The sequence below is a fragment of the Haliaeetus leucocephalus genome, unplaced genomic scaffold, assembly GCF_000737465.1.
Source record: "Haliaeetus leucocephalus isolate CR32 unplaced genomic scaffold, Haliaeetus_leucocephalus-4.0 Scaffold473, whole genome shotgun sequence".
Classification (NCBI taxonomy): Eukaryota; Metazoa; Chordata; class Aves; order Accipitriformes; family Accipitridae; genus Haliaeetus; species Haliaeetus leucocephalus.
In genome coordinates this window covers 2,486,588-2,505,003 of record NW_010972909.1, presented here as the reverse complement: position 1 = coordinate 2,505,003, position 18,416 = coordinate 2,486,588, and the positions used below count along the sequence as shown (strand labels likewise).

The 18,416-nt window shown below is 41.8% G+C and overlaps 1 protein-coding gene across 4 annotated transcripts; it reads right to left on the bottom strand.

The window, feature by feature from the left end:
- Nucleotides 1–1,561: 1,561 nt before the first annotated feature.
- CREBL2 (cAMP responsive element binding protein-like 2) lies at nucleotides 1,562–18,165 on the bottom strand. Of its 4 annotated transcripts, none has more exons than XR_774860.1 (5): nucleotides 18,076–18,165; nucleotides 7,666–7,863; nucleotides 6,370–6,517; nucleotides 2,824–2,946; nucleotides 1,562–2,268 (listed from the first exon to the last, which is right to left on the bottom strand). XR_774860.1 is itself a non-coding variant. In XM_010575308.1 (5 exons), exons 1-4 carry the CDS (start codon nucleotides 18,088–18,090, stop codon nucleotides 6,102–6,104), a joined length of 387 nt encoding a protein of 128 aa, XP_010573610.1. In that variant the 5' UTR covers nucleotides 18,091–18,165; the 3' UTR covers nucleotides 2,955–5,643; nucleotides 6,060–6,101. The 4 variants fall into 4 exon arrangements, 3 of the variants coding, with proteins under 3 accessions (XP_010573611.1, XP_010573610.1, XP_010573612.1); XM_010575308.1 differs by lacking the exons at nucleotides 1,562–2,268; nucleotides 2,824–2,946 and adding exons at nucleotides 2,955–5,643; nucleotides 6,060–6,127; XM_010575309.1 differs by lacking the exon at nucleotides 2,824–2,946.
- Nucleotides 18,166–18,416: the final 251 nt, after the last annotated feature.

The window sequence follows — 18,416 nt, the reverse complement described above, 5'->3', positions numbered from 1 at the left end:
AGGGTGGGGGCAGCAGGCTGCGTGGTGCTTTGTTACCTGCTGGGCTTAAACCACGACAATATGTCGCAGGAGTAATTAGCTGATCAGAAATACAGGTGATACCCGCTTCCCCTTTCTCTGAGATTCCAGACAGGATTCGAGGTTTAAACCTCAAAAACCACTATTATTCTATTTATTTCAATGAAATCTCTTCTGGCTGATGTTCATGAGATAAAGGCCCTTGGGCCAAAATTTTCTGTCTCACAATTGAATTCCTCCCTAGTTCCATAGAGTGTTTCAGGTACATAAACCCAAGCTGAACTTACCTTTTTGTTTGAAAACACTATCACTGGTGAAAATGCTGGGCAACCTAGAATTTTACAGAAATACAAGTAACGGAGTAATCCAAATGTCAATGTTTCAGTGAAAGAAGACTTACAACTTTGTGAGTAGCAGAACCACTTGAACACAAGCCCAACATCTACCTACAACTGTGCAACGTTATCATTGCTGTCTGCTGCCAGTGTTGCCTGCCCCCTGATCATACAGCTAAACAGAGGAACGCTTGAACAAGCTAAAAACCACTCTGGAGTGAGCTGGTATCAGCACTGCTTCCGCTAGGCTACGCAGAGAAACAAGAAGTGGGTCCTGAGCTACAAAGGGTGATGACACTATTAAGAGCTTGTAATGCAGAAGGGGTATTTACACTGATGTTACTGAGAGCTTAAAATGCACACAGGGTATTCAGTGTGAGTTGGTAGGTGTAGTACAGCACATGTGCAGAGGCAGAGAGGAACCCCCAAGTAACTCATGGTTTTATATAGTCCTCTGGAAAAGGAACCCTTGACAGCTTTTGAAAATAGCTGACAGACCACTTAGGGAAGAAAGGAGATTCACAGAAGACTCTATTTCTGTAGGGAAAAAGGAATGCATACCAAAAAGTGGGAGATTTCAAAGTACTGCTTAGGGGAGAGGAAAGAAAAAGCCCAGAAATTCAAAACAGAAAACAATGACCTAGCAACACGGCAGGATCTGTGTTTGATAGGGAATATGAAAGAATTGTTCTTACATCAGCAGGCATTCAGAGCATGCCACATAAGGAGATGATGAAGTTGGAGGACACTGCTGGTATGCCTTTCCACAGGATTATGCAAGCATTGCTGTTGCCTGCACTGTATGTATAACTTTATCAAAATGTATTTTGAAAGTTGTAATGAGAAAGAAGGTATGGAAAAAATCACCTTTCATAGCAGGCTATTTCTATTCACATTGAACGCACATTTTATAATCCACTTGTAGTCTTTTACTCACAAATTTATTTCATCATGAGAAAACCTATCAGCTGCAGCATAGTTAAGGAGGTCACCATTATCCACCCTAATATATAGAGATCATACACAAGAATTGCTTGAAGCAGCAGTTAGTGTTAGTAGCATTGATTAAGCCAGTTGTCAGTTACAGGCAGACACACAAAAAAGCAGGGGTAATCTTGCACTCGTTATGGAAGGAAAACTTCCACCTTCCAAGTGCTTTTTATGGTGGGGAAAAAAGAAACTGAAAGTCAGTTGTTTAGGTTTTTTAATTTTTTTTTAAATGAAGTGTTGCTGAAAATCATTAGCTGAACAAGGACTGCATTTTCTAGTTACAATTTAAAGTAAGATAAAGAAAATACAAATAATGATATAAATAATATCAAGCAACAGCCTTTGCAGAAATTGCTTAAGGCAATGGCTCTAACTTACACTACAAATTCTACTTCTGTATCTACATATACAAATTTGTACATTCCATAAACACAGCATCAGTTGAATTTTAGTCCACTGATGCACTAGTCAGTATGGGATACCTCAGATTTTACTGTGTATTAGAAGCTTCTGTTTTCTCATACAAATTCATACCAGAGTCATACAAGAAATTCAGTTATTGACATAACTTGGAGAAATTCACGCTCAGTGGCACTAACAGCAGGACACTCACAAGCTGGTGTTTTGCCTTGCTTACCTACAACAGGGATTACTACATCAGATGATCCTCTGCCACTCATGCTGTAACTCTTAAGCATAATAAGAAAGACTAGGGTTCTTATTTCAGCTTTTCCTCTGATTTCTCTGCATTTTTAGACTAGTCTGAAACACTTGGTCCTTATATTAACAGTAATTTTATAGCTAATTATAAAGATTATAATTTCTTGGGAAGTAGCAAATGGAGCTATGATGCCAAATCTTCTCCATCTCCTCATGGGATGCCAGGAAGAACTAGATTCATTATTGATGTAGATTAATCCTCACCCTAAAATGTAAAAGGGAAAAAACGGAAAAACAAGTCAGTCACAGGCACTTGCACAAAGGTAGTCAGGTTTCAGCTGTCAAGATAGAGAAAAGCTTTTTGAAATTTATCTAATACATTAAAAAACCAAACACCTCTGATATAATAGTCTTTTGAAAAGCACTTAATAGAATACAGATTCTTTGACAAACACTTATTATCATCAGATTATGAAAGCAGACTGATTATTTTTTTTTTTTACATATAATTACAAAATGTTCTCAGTTAAATGACAAGCCGATTAAATGTATCCACTTCATTTTTCAGGATTCTATGCACAAAGCATATATACAGCATATAAAAAGACAAGACTTATTGCACTTTTTTCTTAGGAAGTTTCCACTTTCTGGTAAATCCTTGGGTTACATTCTCCAAAAGGATTAGTGTAACTGTGCAGTTCTTACTCCATCAGCATCGAGTTCAGTCTTATTACACCTTACTGTAACAGAGTTCTAGCGTTGTCAAATACTACGGACAGCATTTTTTAAAGACTGTGGATAGTTTCCAAGAGATACCCACCTTTAGCTGGGCAAATGGTTCTAGCTGACCATTAGATTTCCATGGCAAGTGGGAAAATGAAGCATTTCCAGGCTTATTTCCTTTCTTCAATGTTTGTGAGAGAGAACCAGCTGCACACACTCACTGCAGGAGAAATGGGTGGAAGGCTGTACCCATCTTACACAAAGGGAGGATAAGACTAAACCATCCTCCATTATTTAGGGTACTATATAAGACTCCTAGTCAGAGGACCTGGTTGTATTACTTCTAGGAGCCACCTCAACATGGATGAAGACTGTAAGCATTAGAGTATCATATGAGCATGAACCACAAACGTTTCTGTTAGTTTTCAAGAGGAACTGCTAAACTTCAAACTCCAAAATAAAGGACTCCCGGAGATCCATCTAAGCTCAGAACATTTATACTATAGCACGATCTGCCATGTGACAGAAGCCACGAACTTTATCTAATTAATGATTGTTGCTGGGAATCCTACATTTCATAATCAACTACAGCATCTAGAGCAGGTTGGAAAGTTGCCAGTTAGAGCCTCTATGTGTCACATGTATTTTGGCTTGCAGGACAAACAAGGAAACCGTTTAAAATTACGTAGGCTGTAACATGCCTCCTATCCCATCTGCATGAAGCACAAAAAACCTGTCAGAACATGGATGCCACTCTTTCTGCCACAGAGCTGGGCCCAGGCTTGCCAAACACAATCCTGTAATGCCAAATGCTGGCTAAGCCAAGAAGCAGGAGCCACTGTGATGGGGAATAGATGAAAACTGTTGCTCATCACAATGAGAAATTCCAACTCTCCATTTCCTCCATAAAAGAAAACTTCTGAGAAGTTTCTTGTTTGGAATCACAGAAAGTGAAACAAAGGAGCGGAGGGAAGAGAACAAGTGGAGTATTTCTGGTGAGATCAGAGCTGCGTTTGTCACATTACCTAGAGCTGAGTGAAGCTGTTCTGGTCACACATACCATAACTCCTCTGCATGGTTCCTACATCCCTGATTCAGAAACACACTTAAGTATACACATAACATTTGAAATATATGTTTAATAACAATACATAGTTTGCATTTGAAACTAGAGTGTGTAAATCTAATTCTAACTAAAAATAATATATTGCACTTCTGGCATGATCATGTTACAAAATCCAACTGCAAGGTTCACAGAGTATAGTTCTGGACATCTGGCCTAATTTTTCTTTCCTCCAGAGAATCCAGAAAAAGAAAAGGCAAGCATTTAGCATAGACAAAAATCCCCAAACTTATGGGTTGGCTTTGTTGCTATCTTTCAGCACAAACTGCAGTTCAGAGCTTAAAATACAGAGAGGGGACGACGACAGACCCCTCATATCCTCCCCATCTCTGTTTCAGTGTTACTTAACCTTTCATAATAGTTTTCCATGTCTATGCAACACTTCTAGCAATTGCTAACTAAGTACATGTGTGGAGGGTCTAGAGAATAAACTTAAAACCCTGCCTTAAGGATTAATATACGAGTGCTCAGAATGGAATTCTGAAAGCAACCGTGCTGTACACTGAAATATGGCACTTTGTTATTTTCAGTGCTTTTGACTAATCCTGAATTGAGATAATGCTACAGACCCAATTAATTCAATAAAAAGGCAACATTCAGTCTAGCAAAGTCATTCATTATAATATTTATTCTATGAAATGAAGAAAAAACATAAGATTAAAAAATATTCCATGCATTTTATAAAATACAGAGAAAGACATTGTCACAAACGAAACAGAGAATAAGCAAGCAAAACCCCCGCTGAAAATCCCAAGAGCTCCACTCTCCACATTGCATCATATAAATGCAAAAAGCATATACAGGAGAAAGAGCAGTCTAAGGAAAGCAGCAGGTTATCTGTCAATATCTGGGATGGGTCAGTCAGCCTGCAAGACTTTTGCCATCACCTCTCTGATCATAAAACCAAACTGATGCAACTTGTTTTCCTTGCTACCAGTTCTTGGCATTATCTTTAGCTGGGAAACCAGGATAGCACAGCAGTATTCCTATTAAGTTGCAGTCCAGAAATATACTAGGGGCAAAGGGTAGGTAGATGCAGAAAGACAGATAGCAGGGCACAGGGGGTGGGATGAGGTGGCAGTTGTTCCACTGCTCGAAGCAAGGTGGAGGGAGATGCTTTGACTATCTTACTGGGAGCGTGGGGGGTGGGAAATGCATCCTGCAAAAGAAGTATGGGCAGAAGCAGGGAATATATCTCGTAGGTCTCTTAAAGAGTCCCAATAACATAAAAGACATGCTGCATTATAAAAGGATGCCGAGAGCAACATCTTTATTTATGTTACAAATTACATTACTATAAACCTTCTTACTGAAAGCTTTTGATCCAGTTCCTTCTCCTCAACCTATAGTACTCCATTTGGCTTTAGCAAAGCTCTTACAAGATCCTCCTCTTTCTTTTATTTTACAGAACCTCTCAGACTCCCACAACGGTTACCAGCCACATAACTACTGACCACAAACCCACTCTAATTCTGGGCTCTGACACAAAAGCAGCCCCCATCTCTTATTGGGAATGCCCAAAAGCTGCCATAGCTGTATTTGGGGAGGGTGGCGTAGAGAAAGGAAGAACAAGGCTCCGCTTACACAAACACCTATTACCCCAAAAGCCCCACTCCATGCAGGCTTAGGAACACCACAATCAAAGAGTTTCATGTGGGGAGGAGCAAAGAGAAGACAGCGGACTGGGATCCTTCCCCCTGCATCTGGGGATGCATCCACTTCTCTCACAACAGCGTTCTTCTGCTAGCTACCAAGCTATCTCTGCTGCAGTGCGGAAGGTTCTGCATTGGCCTCCTGTGAATGATGCACCATGGGGGAAGATTGTTACAGTTACAAATGTGATTTTCATGTTGTTTCTTAAAAACATAAAGCTAGGAATTCTTATTTTTTAAAAATTTACAGCTGAGTGTAATTTAACCTGTAGCACGAAATATTACAAAATTAGAAGATGCAAGATACAGAATTGCCCATGCTACACCTTAACTCTTTGCATGTACATATCAGGAATATGACTTTATATCATGTGATCTTTTCACCTTTCAATCCCCAAAAGAACCTTATTTCATTCCCTGGGCAAGCAGTATGAGGCAGAAAGAATACTCCATAGGAGATCCCAAGTCCAGCATTTCTCACTTTTCAGTGCTTGCAGCTAAAATGTTTTCTTGATGGAGTTTTTAAAAATTTAATTATGTTTTATGTGCTCTATTTACCTTGCATTAGGAAAACAGAAAACACTGTAAAAGAGTACGGTCTCAGGTCTTCACAGGTCTCCACAGGCCTTGCTGAAACACAAAGATTGAGTCTTCTTTTAAAGTAACTGCCCAGCTTCCTAGCTGGTGTAATTTCTGTGTTGTCCATGTAAACATTACACAGAGTCTTTGTACCACCCACTAAGCTCTTTGCTTCAATCAACTATTTGTGCCCAAAAGCACATCCTTATGTTTCTTCCCACACCGCAGCCATCCTCCTACACCACAAAAGATGTACAAAATAGGAATTAATCATAGGCTGGATACTTACAAGGATTGCTGCTGTTTGCTTCTGTCTTCCCAGCCTTGACAAGTTTGGTTGAGTTCTGCTGTGCTTTGCCTTGCTCCTCTCCAGTTAGCAGGGCTTTTATTTCAGAGGGGATTTTCCCTTGGTCCATCGCCATGCACCACTGCTTGTACTGAAATATGCAAACACATTACGCATTAGCAAACTGCCAGGATCACATTAGCAGACAAAACAGAGCTGTAATCTTTACCTTCCGGTACATTCATTTACAGTTTGAATTTACTGGGTTGAAGCCTCTTACAAAACTGCAGAGCACTAATGAGCTAAGCACGTGTCCATGGTTGCATACCTGGCCTCAGTAAATCCTGTTTCAGTCAATAAACTGCTACTCAGTGGCAGTACTAGACACAATACTGTAATTATTAAACAACATGGAACATTTTGTGCGTTTTCTCGCTGCTGGCACGCCAGAATACCGTTCCAGTTCATGGCCTATTAAAAACAAATATTTCACATGACTCTCGGGCTGATTGACTATTAAGAGGTCCTTTTTGATTGTGCAAGGCACGGTTACAGCACACGTGCCTTATTCCTAGTTCCCCCATCTTAAATCCATCATTGGGAAACCCTGAAGCACACTGAAAAACCTGTGGTCAGTTGGCTGACTTTCCACCCAACCCTAACCCTATTCAGTTGTGGTGATTAGCCCTGCCTATTCAAACAAACCTAAGGCACAGTCAAGGCAATATCCTCAGCTCCAGTGAAATCTCAATGGCATCTCAGTATCACTGAAGAGCTGAATCTGTATTTCCAGATGAAACATTCTCTTCGGTTAATGCAGCTTATTTGGCCAAGACACCCATCTTACATGTGCTGGAACACAGGACAGCTGTGCAACCGTCTACACAGAAAGTATGCTGCAAGAACCAACCTCCCCAACAGAGACAAAGGTCTGTGGGAAGCAATGACGCACTGTGGATATATGTTCCCCCTTGATACTTTAACACATTTCTTTCCACCCTCTACCTCTTTCTACCTCTGTCAGAGGTTTTCCAAAACAAACATTTCAAAGACAACAGACTGGTATGTAATAGCACTTTCTTTGCTTGCTTCCAGTTCAAAACCAGCAGATAACTTGTGACATGAGGTTCATATTCAACACACAAAGTAGGCAAACAGCTGAATGCATCTGTTACTGATGTTTTGATACCTTACGGCAATCCAAAATCCCACGCTCAGTCACAGTGATTTCAAGAACAAATGTCCACGAGGACAGGTCCCAAATAATATTGAGGGTTAGGTTAAATGATAGTTTCTTACCATTTCAAGCTCTTCTCTGAGAGCACAGATGGCTCGCTCTCTGCTTGAAACCAGCTCTTCCAGGTACTGGTACCTCAGCTTCTTCCTGGCTCTGCACTCTCTTGCACTCTGACGACTTCTTTCAAGTTTTGCCTTCAAGTCTATTTTGGCTGGTTTACGACCTCGCTTGCCTGGTTTCTTTACCTTGCCTCCAACCACCTGGAAAGGAAGGATACAGTAAAGATCCTGTTCTGCAAAGGTAATGCTGTATCCATGTCATTCTGCCTACTAGGTGTCTCAAGTAGAAAATCTTGCATCTACTTTCATTGATTCTGGAGCAACAGAGGAAAGGGGGCTGATGTACGAAGTTTTCAGTGATGGCATCAAAACCAAAAGGGAGGGCTATGACTTCACAGTGAAGTCAGTGCTTAAGCAGTCCTATAGTAAACACTACTAATCTGATTTGGAGGAGCTCCACAGAATGGTTGAGGTTGGCAGCGACCTCTGGAGGTCATCTGGTCCAACCCTCCCTGCTCAAGCAGGGCCACCTAGAGCAGCCCAGGACCATGTCCAGATGGCTTTTTAATATCTCCAAGGAGGGAGACTCCACAAGCCCTCTGGGGAACCTCTGCCAGTGCTCAGTCACCCTCACAGTAAAAAAGCATTTCCTGATGTTCAGATGGGCCCTCCTGTGTTCAGTTTCTACCCACTGCCTCTGGTCCTGGCACTGGATACCACTGAAGAGAGCCTGTCTCCATCTTCTTTACACCCTCCCCTTCAGGTATTTGTACACACTAATGACATCCCCTGAGCCTTCTCATCTCCAGGCTAGATGGTCCCAGCCTTCTCAGCCTTTCTTCATAGGAGAAATGCTCCAGTTCCTTCATCATCTTAGTGGCCCTTTGCTGGACTCTCTCCAGTGGCTCCATTTGTCTCTTGTACTGGGGAGCCCAGAACCAGACACAGTACTTCAGATATCTAGGAGGATATCTGGGACATTGAGGAGACAGACATGATAGTCAACTTGTAGTGAAACTGTTTTAATATTACCAAAACCCCCTGCCCTAATACTTGCCAGCCCTAGAAATATTATGTTATGGAGTTTAACACTTTAATTTGGAAGAAAAAAATATTTATTTGTATCAATGTAATCCAAAACCTAGGTTTGCTGCAATGAAATGACCACAGTTTCAGCCAACTCTAAAGATCAAACTTGTGGGAATTATTCACTAGCTATCTGTGATTCCTCAGTCCCAATTTCTTTCAAAGGAATCTTCTGAGGATTTTTACTAAACAGGGGACTCGGTTACACCAAGTCCTACCTCTGCTGCCTCTATTCCAGTTGTATCTAACCACCCTGGCCATGTTTACCTTCAAAACATTATTACACAGCCTGGAAAATTCTCGTCGCACCTCCTCATGCAACCTATCACAGTGTTAACTCTCCCAGTGCCTAATTTCGATCTCCCTTCCAGAAATGTGACCCCCTAGTTTCTTGTCCTATGGAATGCTGATTTTGCAATCATTTTTCCCTCTTTTTTTGTGGCTCCTTTTTTATAGGTCTGCAAGCTTCTCTTGCTACCAATAAAAAAAAAAAAAAAAGGAATAGCTTCCTCAATGTTTACTCTATGCTTCCCCACCCAAATATTTCACTCTTAACATAAAAGCATAGCACAAGAAAGTCTTAAGTATGGTCTGAAACTTAGTACACTGGCCATTGGGTAGTATCGCCCTGTAAGCATTACGTCAGCCACACACCCCACCTCCCCTCTGAAGTGAGGATTTCTCTTTATCTGCATTCTGACCACACTGTTTAAATGGAAGGGGTGTGGAGAAACACACCTAAAAGGCACACCTATATACAAGAATTTCACTGCTGGCTGAGGTGTTTCACCATACTGTATACAGACAGGACTTTTTCTAATAGGCAGTGTTCAAAATACCAGAGTTCATTAAAAAAGGCATTTTACTGTGTGATGCTACAAAATAAGGTGGCTTTGACATTCAAAGAAGTCACTTGTTCTACAAACTCAGCAGGCTGCAATAAAAACAATAACATAATGAATTTATGTGCTAGAATGAAGAAAAAAAAGGATTATACAATTGAGCCTATTCTTTCTTTGGAACGTGAGTCAACAATCACATGCCAACATAATCCTACCCTCTCTACATTGCCTTTCCTAATTTATTCAGGAGTAGCTGCCTAGCATAAGCAAATGGAGGAACAGAAAGTACTTAATGGACATCTAGTGATAATGAAACAAACACAATACATTCAGAAAAGCAAAGAAAAAAACCCCAAGCTTTTACATTTGAACTGCTGAATACAGTTTTAATAATCCGTTCACTCCACCAAGGTGATCTCCTCAAGATCTTCTAGTTCAGATACTATATTCACCAAAGCAGGATAAAACTAACCCGCCGTGGCCAAGGGGCAAAGAAGCTCCAAAGAAAGGAAAGTGACTGTCCCCTTTTGGGCATGACAAGCATGGCTCTGTCCTCTCATGGAACCACACTCCTATTTATGTGTGGTGTGATTTACACCCCTAACTCAGCAGGACTTAGAAATACACAGTCTTCCCAGGAGGGGCTGTAGGCACTCACAATTGTTCTCTATTATTACCTGCACTTGAAAGATTTCTGTGTATTACATTACACACTACAGCCAAAGTACTTCAGTTCTCAAAGACATCTAGTGCCTGCGGCTTTTCTGTGCCAATGCAAGGTAGTTTAAAGTATATCTATGAATTCAAGAGCTAGATAAGGTCTTGTAGAGACATACACTCCAGCTCTCTCAAAAAACCTTTGCCACTCTGAGTTCTGACCCTCTAGAAGAGTGAGCTAGCACTCAAGGCTGGAGTTCCAGCACACCACGTACTGCCCTATGAACAAGAGAGTAACTCGAGTCTTAGTCCTGCACAGGAGCATGTCACAGCCAAGCCCTTTCACAACAACGTCAGGTGAACAGTTGCTACCACACTGTTTCTCACAACCAGCAAGTTAAAGCTACTGGCAAATAGCACCTAACTTTTCCACAGCCAGCATCTTGGGCAGGCACTGGCCATGAAAAGCACTCACAAGCAGCACAGCTTCATAGCAGTTAAATACATCCAACACCACAATCTCACAAAATAATTTCTTTTTAAGGACCTGTTATTTTAAAGCATCTTGTATATGTTTATATGCAGCTGGTGCCTTTTTTAAGGTAGGGGTCACATCAACACAAAAAACATACACAGGGCAAGGGAGAGTGGATCTTTACACCAGTTAAGATATCAAGTGAGCTCATACAAACTCTAAGTTTATAGGCCATGTTTTTATGGACAGATGTAGAGATGTGGGCATAAAACAGTTAAGGGCACTTTGTAGTCTGCAAGGAAATTAGACGCTGGCGTAGACTGCTTCGCACATTGCAAATGCATCCTGGATCCACTACTATCAATTAACTGTTGTCCCTTTAGTCACTGTAGAGCTCTCTACAGATAGGTGTACTAATTGCTGTCTTTCCGCCGAGATCTTTTACCACTGCAGCAGCCCCACACACAAGCTCTCTTATGGAAGGAAAAAGACTTGTACCTCTTGGATCATCTCTTGCCAATGCTCTAACCACCAGGACTATGGAAATAATGAAAAGCTTCTTTCCTTTTTAACTCTGTCTTTAAACAGTAAAACCCTAACAATCTGCATTCACATCATCCCCAAAGATTCATACTGTCTTCGTGGCTCCTGAACTGGAGTTCACCATACAATTAGGCATCACCCTGCACAGCTAGTTTGGGAAGAGGTAATCAAATCCTGCATCCTTACCAGTTTTTCCTCACCAGTATTTAGAAGCTCCTGCCATAACCTTAAGCAACACAGCTGGGGATAAAAAGCCCTGATAAATCCTTTGCCACCATCCCACATTACCATATCTCCCTGGCTTCTAGTCATGTTTGCCTACTCAGTTGCTATGCTGATGTGACAGAAAGAAGACAAAGCAGAAGTGCTAGTTGATGTCGAACATGGCAGCAGACCAAGAAAAAACAAGCATGCAAACATTTTTTTATTCCCTTTCTACCCCCCCCCCCCCGAATTTATAAAGGGATGTGATCTATTAGCATTCAGCAGTAGGGATTTGGGTTTTTTTCAGGGAGTCATATACAATCAAGACCCAGAACAACATTAATCATAAAATTTGTCATAGAAATATTAATAATGACATGCATTTGTCAGAAGTCTGACCAAATTCCTACTTCAGTTCACTCAGACTTCAGAAAATAGAAAAACATAACTCCCTCCCTTTTTAATACAGTACTTAGATCACAAGATCATTCTTGCCTGGCATCAGTGTTCAGGTACAAAATTATTTGACCTGGAATTGGAAATAGCTGCAATTACTTTCCCTGATATAGAAAAAGCCCTCAGATTTCTGGATTTTTTATTAGAGGGATTCAGCAGATCTCTACAGAAGCAGTGCCAGATTGCATGATGGAGAGGTCCTACTTAGGAAGGAGATACATACATAACACGGCTACTAGCACTCACACCCCCAAGGAACTGATGGAAGATTTTGATAAAGCTGGCCTCACCATGACATCTACGGCTTTTGAACAATTTGGCAGATTAAAACACTATCTGAAGCACTGTTCAGCACTACAGATCAGCAATGCTGATCTCATTGAGCAGTTCAGCATCTTCCAGCAGCTCTCTGTTCATTCACAGATAAACAAGTAGCTCTTAAGTGCTCCATCAACCAGTACCTGAGATCCAGCTCAAGGAATCACCTTAAGCAGACTCTTGGTTGCATTAGTGGCTGAAGGTATAGGTCTGCAGAATTTAACTTAGCACAGAGCTGATGATCATCTACAGAATTTATATAAAACTATAAAAATTATTACAAAGAAATAAAACCTAAGCACTGCATTCATTACAGTAGAGGGGGGAGGAATCTATTCACGCTTACAAACTTTTTCTCAAAATCAGTAATCAAATGAAGTTAGTCACAAGTCTCCTAATAAAGATGAAGTTATCTGATCTGCTAAGTCACAGCATACCATTCACAGTAGCAGTACACAACCCAGCTAGAAAGTATGCTGGTCATTCCTCCATTGCGTGACATTTTACATGCTTCACACAGATAACTTAGTTAACTTTCACTGGCATACAAAATGCATTCAATAATGATCCAAAAATGTAAGATATTATTTAGCAAGCAAACACCTTCTAAGTCTTAAGCAGATATGTCAATAGAAATTAATCCTAAAACTCTAATCATACAAAGCAATTAACGTACTAAGAATGTAATCCTTAGCACAGATGTGTAAAGAAGGCTATCTTTACCGAAACATCTATTTTGAGAAAGTATAAATATCAAGCTTTCATAAAGTGTTAGGCAGGCATCCACAAGTCAAGATGGGTAAGCATTAAGTTTCAGGGCAGGAATTGCTAATTAAGACTGCATAGCAATCACCCAGATGCCACCTTACAGGTGAGAGCCCTCCTCTTCCCCCCAGGAAGGGCTTAAAGCCTCACACCTGGAAGCACATCCACCAACACACCATGCACATTCTCCCAGTTTACACTAACAGAACCCAGGCATTTCTTTAAACTTATCTCTGTTAGAGCTCTAAACAGGGAACAGGGATGGTCAAGTAACACTACCACATATATCCTCCTAGCCCACTGCAACAGTGAAATAAAACTGTTCTAGCTGTTCTATAGAGTTTAAGCTCATCCATTTTACTCACTCATTGCAAATGTGAGAATGCAGATGCATCATCTGAGCAATGCTGAGCAGCAACTTGTTAAAACATTTGATGATTTGAAATTGCCCGTCTCAAATTATAACCAAAGCTATTTAGGTTTTGTGTTTCCAAGCAAGCAGCAATGAGAACTCTTTATGTTCAGACCTGACCCTGGGTGGAAGACTTCTCCAGCACTCTGCAAACCTGCATACTCTGAAAAAGCCCTGAATGATGAAAACATAGTAACCCACCTCCTTAACAACTGAGGTCATTATGAAAAGAGATCCTGTGCTTTGCTCTCCACATTAGCTCTCAGACCCTGCTGTGGCATTCAAAGCATTCCTCAGAGTTGATTCCAGGATCGCCTGGGAGATCGCCCCTCTCTTTGTGATCCTGGTCACCCACAACAGCAAGGGTCACAGGCAGAGATGTGTGAGAGGACATCTCATGAATGAAGACCCATCAAGTTCTCTATTTTAAGCACAAGATTTCACTTCTGACCTTCTCCCACACTCCCTCCAAGGGACATCTGCATCCCCGTAATGATGACTTCCAGCAAAATTCCCCTTGGGATCACACGCGACTGGGTATTTGATGTTAGGCAGTGGGGAAAACAGCGCAAATCCTGTGCACAGCCTTTTACTGTGGGCCCGCCCCTGCCCTAACACCAAATGCTCCACCAAAATGGAAAGGCTGTACAAACAAACACCAGAGCAAAACATCGACAGATGCTCGATCCGTAAATATAAATGCCCCATACGAACAGTTTATCTGAGTGCTTGCTTTTTCAAACTCAGTTAACACCTGAAAACACTCTGGCCTTACCTATTTAAAGGCTTTTCTTTCACCTCACACATTGCAAGCTTGTGGAAGTTTAGAAATAGTCAGACCTCAAGACCAGCGTCCTTGCTCAACGCCCTGGGACCAGCTTGATGGAGAGCAAACAATCTGAGCTGGAGACACGGCTTTCAACAGCCACAGCCTCTTTTACAGGTATAAAGGAATTTGCTGCTTCATGTAGAGGACACAGCAATTTATTTACAAGCAAAAGAAAGCCACAACCAAGAACCAGTCTGTTCAAAGTTGAGAAACTAACTTGGAATTAAAACAAGTGCAAGAGATTGAGATCTACCCTTTTAAAAATCTGAAGAGTGGACTGTTTTATTGTCACCAGAACTGGGTAACAAAGGTTTTCCTAAGCCTGCTTTTTTACCTTCCTTTGTATATCCAACACATAAGTAGCTGCCCTGAACTAGCAAGGCATTTTTAAAAAGCAGTTGGGTGCATTTCACTAAATTTTCATTCCCATTTGAAAAAGTAATCAATTACTACATTCCAGTGCTAAGATTAAGAATGATGCATTATACTTTTTTCTTAAATCCCATTTTAAATTAAAAAATACCATTTAAATATAATATTTGTCTCCAAAATGCACTTTTTCTTAAATCTCAATCTACTTATTCATGTTTTGGCTCAGTTCAGCTTATTTCTGAAGAAAAATACATTTCATCTAAACTTTTTGGAAACTAAAGCTATCTTTTCTGTACAGGAAAAGAATATTTCTAATAAAAGAGGGCAATCCCAACCTTTTTTGTTGATGGGGCTGGTTTGGTTTTTGTTTGCTTGTTTTTTATTTCACTGGAATAACAAAAGCGATCTAATGTTGAGAATTTTTTTTATTTCTCATTTCTACCCATTACTCATGTTAAGTATTGCCAGAGTGTTCCCTATAAAAACTTCTACAAGTAATATAAAAGATTGCAGTTAGCTACGTAGAACTGTATTTTAACGGTTGCCAACAAGAGTTATTTATCGGCTAACACAAATGTGAAAATTACTTCTTACCCTAATGCAAACCCCCTGCTTCCCAATGTATATAATAAATATACAATAAGCTATATGTAGTCTTGTAAACTAACCAAGTAATTTCACCTATAAAGGCTGAAATCACAGGGACAGAATTTCTCCTTTTTCCTGTGTCTAAATACTTCAGAGTACTAAGTGTTACTTTAACAGACTAATAGCCAAGGAACAACTACATAACTAAATTCTTTCCCTTACACAACCAACAGCTCAAACCACAGCAAGGAGAAGTGAGACCAGTATCTGAACAAGCCCTAGTTTCAGAGCAACTCTGTAGGAAGAAGAACAGGTCACATTTTGGGTTTGGGTGGGGGTTTTTTGTGTGAATAATATAAGAACATCCTTTAAGACCGGAACATCAAAGTTTTCTAGATCTGATGTTCAGATATTCTCTCTCTCCCCCTTTATTCCTTAATATTTCCTTCCCATTTTGAGGAATATGTTACAATGAACCATTTTTCTAACGCTCTCTTAAACCGGGTAAGGCTAAATTACAGTGCACTAAGAATTAGGGAAAACATTACAGCCTGCAAGCCCAATTCTAAATTCTTTATGTCATGTAGATGAAGGAAAACACTGAACTTGGGTAGATGCAGCTATAGAATGGTTACTTCACTACTAACGTAATTTAGTTATCTCAGTTTTTACAGGGAAATTCCTTTCACAGTCACACTCGTTCAATTCACAGATAAGACTCTCGGATCAGGCAGGCCAACCCTCTCAATAAGGAGGAAAATGTGACTCAGTGGAACTTCTAGAAGACTTCAAGGACATGCTGGCTCAAGCTGTAAGACCACACTGGCTAAAAAATGAAGTATAAATAGTGCTCACCTCACCCCAGCACAGCAACATGCAATGGGAAAAACCCTCCCAAGACAAATGGGATCTCTTGATGGGAGCTACCAAACCCTTAGGGCAACCTGCAGCCTCATGAACTTGTTCCAAAAGGAACCACAGCCCTTCAAAACAACTACAGCAAAGCCTTTCAAAGCAGCAGGCACTTACTGACTAGTATCAGCTGTTTTCAGTAGAAGATATGAGGATCCAGTATCGCCCGAGATTATTACCTAATGAAAAACCTGCTGAGGTAACAAAGATTTTCAAAGTTTTCCTTGGGTACAGCTACACCCAGCAGTTCTAGGCAGGACCCTTTTCAATGCCACTGTCTTTGCAAGTATCTCAGCAGTAAGTTTTAAATAAAAACATCATACTAGGAAACTGTAGTTGAGACTGAAGATAGGAAGGGTAAATATTCCACTCTGCTTTTTTTTTTTCTTCACTCAACATCAATTTTTCTAAGGAAAAAAAGAGCAAAATCTTGTATTATTGATTGGGTGAAAAGATTTAGTTTATTTAGTAAATGCATCCAAAAATGTTTCAAAAAAAAGAAAAAGGCAGATTATCAGGACTTCATAAGACACGACAATAGATCAAAAATTGGCTTTTAAATGAAAAATCTGGAAGTCATCTGTTACAAATAAGTTAATTTTGATACAGGAGAAATGCAATGTTCTTAACAGAAATAAAAATCGGCTAATACTCATGAACTACATATGCCCCCAGAACTAAATCTTCTGGATCTTCTAAACTGCTGCCCTGATGACATAAACATTCATGCAGTTCTCACAGCCGTGATCATTTGGTTGACTTCAGTGATGCAGATTCCCCCCACCTTCTTTTGCAGCTTTCAGACAAGGCCTCAATAAAACCAAATAGTATAGACATTAAATTGGCCAACAGTCATGAAACTTTTATATACTTATGATCCATTCTGGGGATCCTTTGTACTACCAAATTATTGATCACTTCTAAGTTTCTTAGATTCATTCCCTAAGAAATTACATCAGTATTTTCTTCCCCTTTGAATTAAGGCAGATCAGCAGAGGCAGTACAATTTTGTTTTAATAAAATTTAAGTGGGAAGAAAACCAGATAGCTTGAGAACACATAAGGTACCACAGGCATGTAACTACCATATGACCAGTTTTAATACTCAAGCCAAGCTCAGAATTTATTACAAGTCAGAAGACAGCTGCCTCACAGCCTACCTCAAGTGTGGTTTCACCTAGCTCGCTCCTGGGGACTTAAGCTATGTCTGGCACAAAACCCAGGCTACTACCACAACCACCACTCTGGTGAGCTGGAATACCCAAACTCAACTGGGAGTTTCAGTTGTGAAACGCTGCACTGAGTGGCCACAGCAATTATCTTCTCAGTCCTCAGGCTGGCTGTGCAGGTGCAGCCCGGTGCAAGCAGGCATAAGAGGCGTTCCTTATGCATCTTCCGATGTTTCGCTCTGCTTAAATGGAAGCCCTGTGCCTTCAGGGATGCCCCTGTGCTGTTCTCATAACAAGAGGCAGGCAGAATCGAACCACCAGCGCCCATCACAAGGCTGCAACCCAAGCTCCTACCCTAGTACCTTACCATTTGTCCACAGTCGCTCTTTATCTAAGAAACTCCGGGTGCTACAGGGACACGATCCACCGCACCAGATCAGACCCCCGGTCCGTATCCAGCCTTTGGCCCGCGCCCGGAGCTTTAAGGAAAGCCCAGAAGCGGCCTCCAAGCGCTGTGCTCCGCTGCCTGCAGCAAGGGAGGAGAAGGACGGGGACGAGTCCCCTTTCCTGCGGCAGCGACCAGAGGCCTTCAAGAGAAGATGTCAGAGAAGCTGACCTCAAGAGCCTTCAGCGGGAGCACTCGCCTCGCTCGCGGTTCCCTGCCTATTAACCGCGATGAGGCTTTGCGGGGGTTTACACCGCACACCGCCTGGACCTGGAACCCGGCGGCCTCCCCTCAGCTCCAAACGGGCCCCAGCCCCCGGGCGGGCCCCGCAGACCTCTTACCTTGCTGTCATCCATGTGTGCCGCCAGCCCCGGCCCCGCAGCCCCTGTACGGGGAGCGCACCGAAGCCGCCCGCCCCGGCGGACACCAGCACTCACAGCCCCCCAGCGCGACCCACGGCCGCCGCCATGGCCCGCCGCCCTGTTTGTTTACAGCCGCCCGCCCCGCCCCGCGCTGGGCGGGCGGGGGAGCGGCGGCGGAGCGGTGCACGCTGGGAAGAGTAGTCTTTCCCGGCCCGGCCGCCATTGGCCGCTGCCGAGGTGGAGGGGCGGGAAGAACTACATCTCCCAGCAGGCCCCGCCGGGGTGAGGCGGGGAGCGGCGCGGCGATTGGCTCCCCTCCG

Bases quoted from the DNA above. Each gene is read 5' to 3' on its own strand.
- CREBL2 (XM_010575308.1), bottom strand. The intron at 6,518-7,665 runs GTAAGAAACTAT...TGCATATTTCAG, and splicing joins TCAGAGAAGAGCTTGAAATG to TACAAGCAGTGGTGCATGGC. The intron at 6,128-6,369 runs GTAAGTATCCAG...TGTTTCAGCAAG, and splicing joins AGCAAACAGCAGCAATCCTT to GCCTGTGGAGACCTGTGAAG.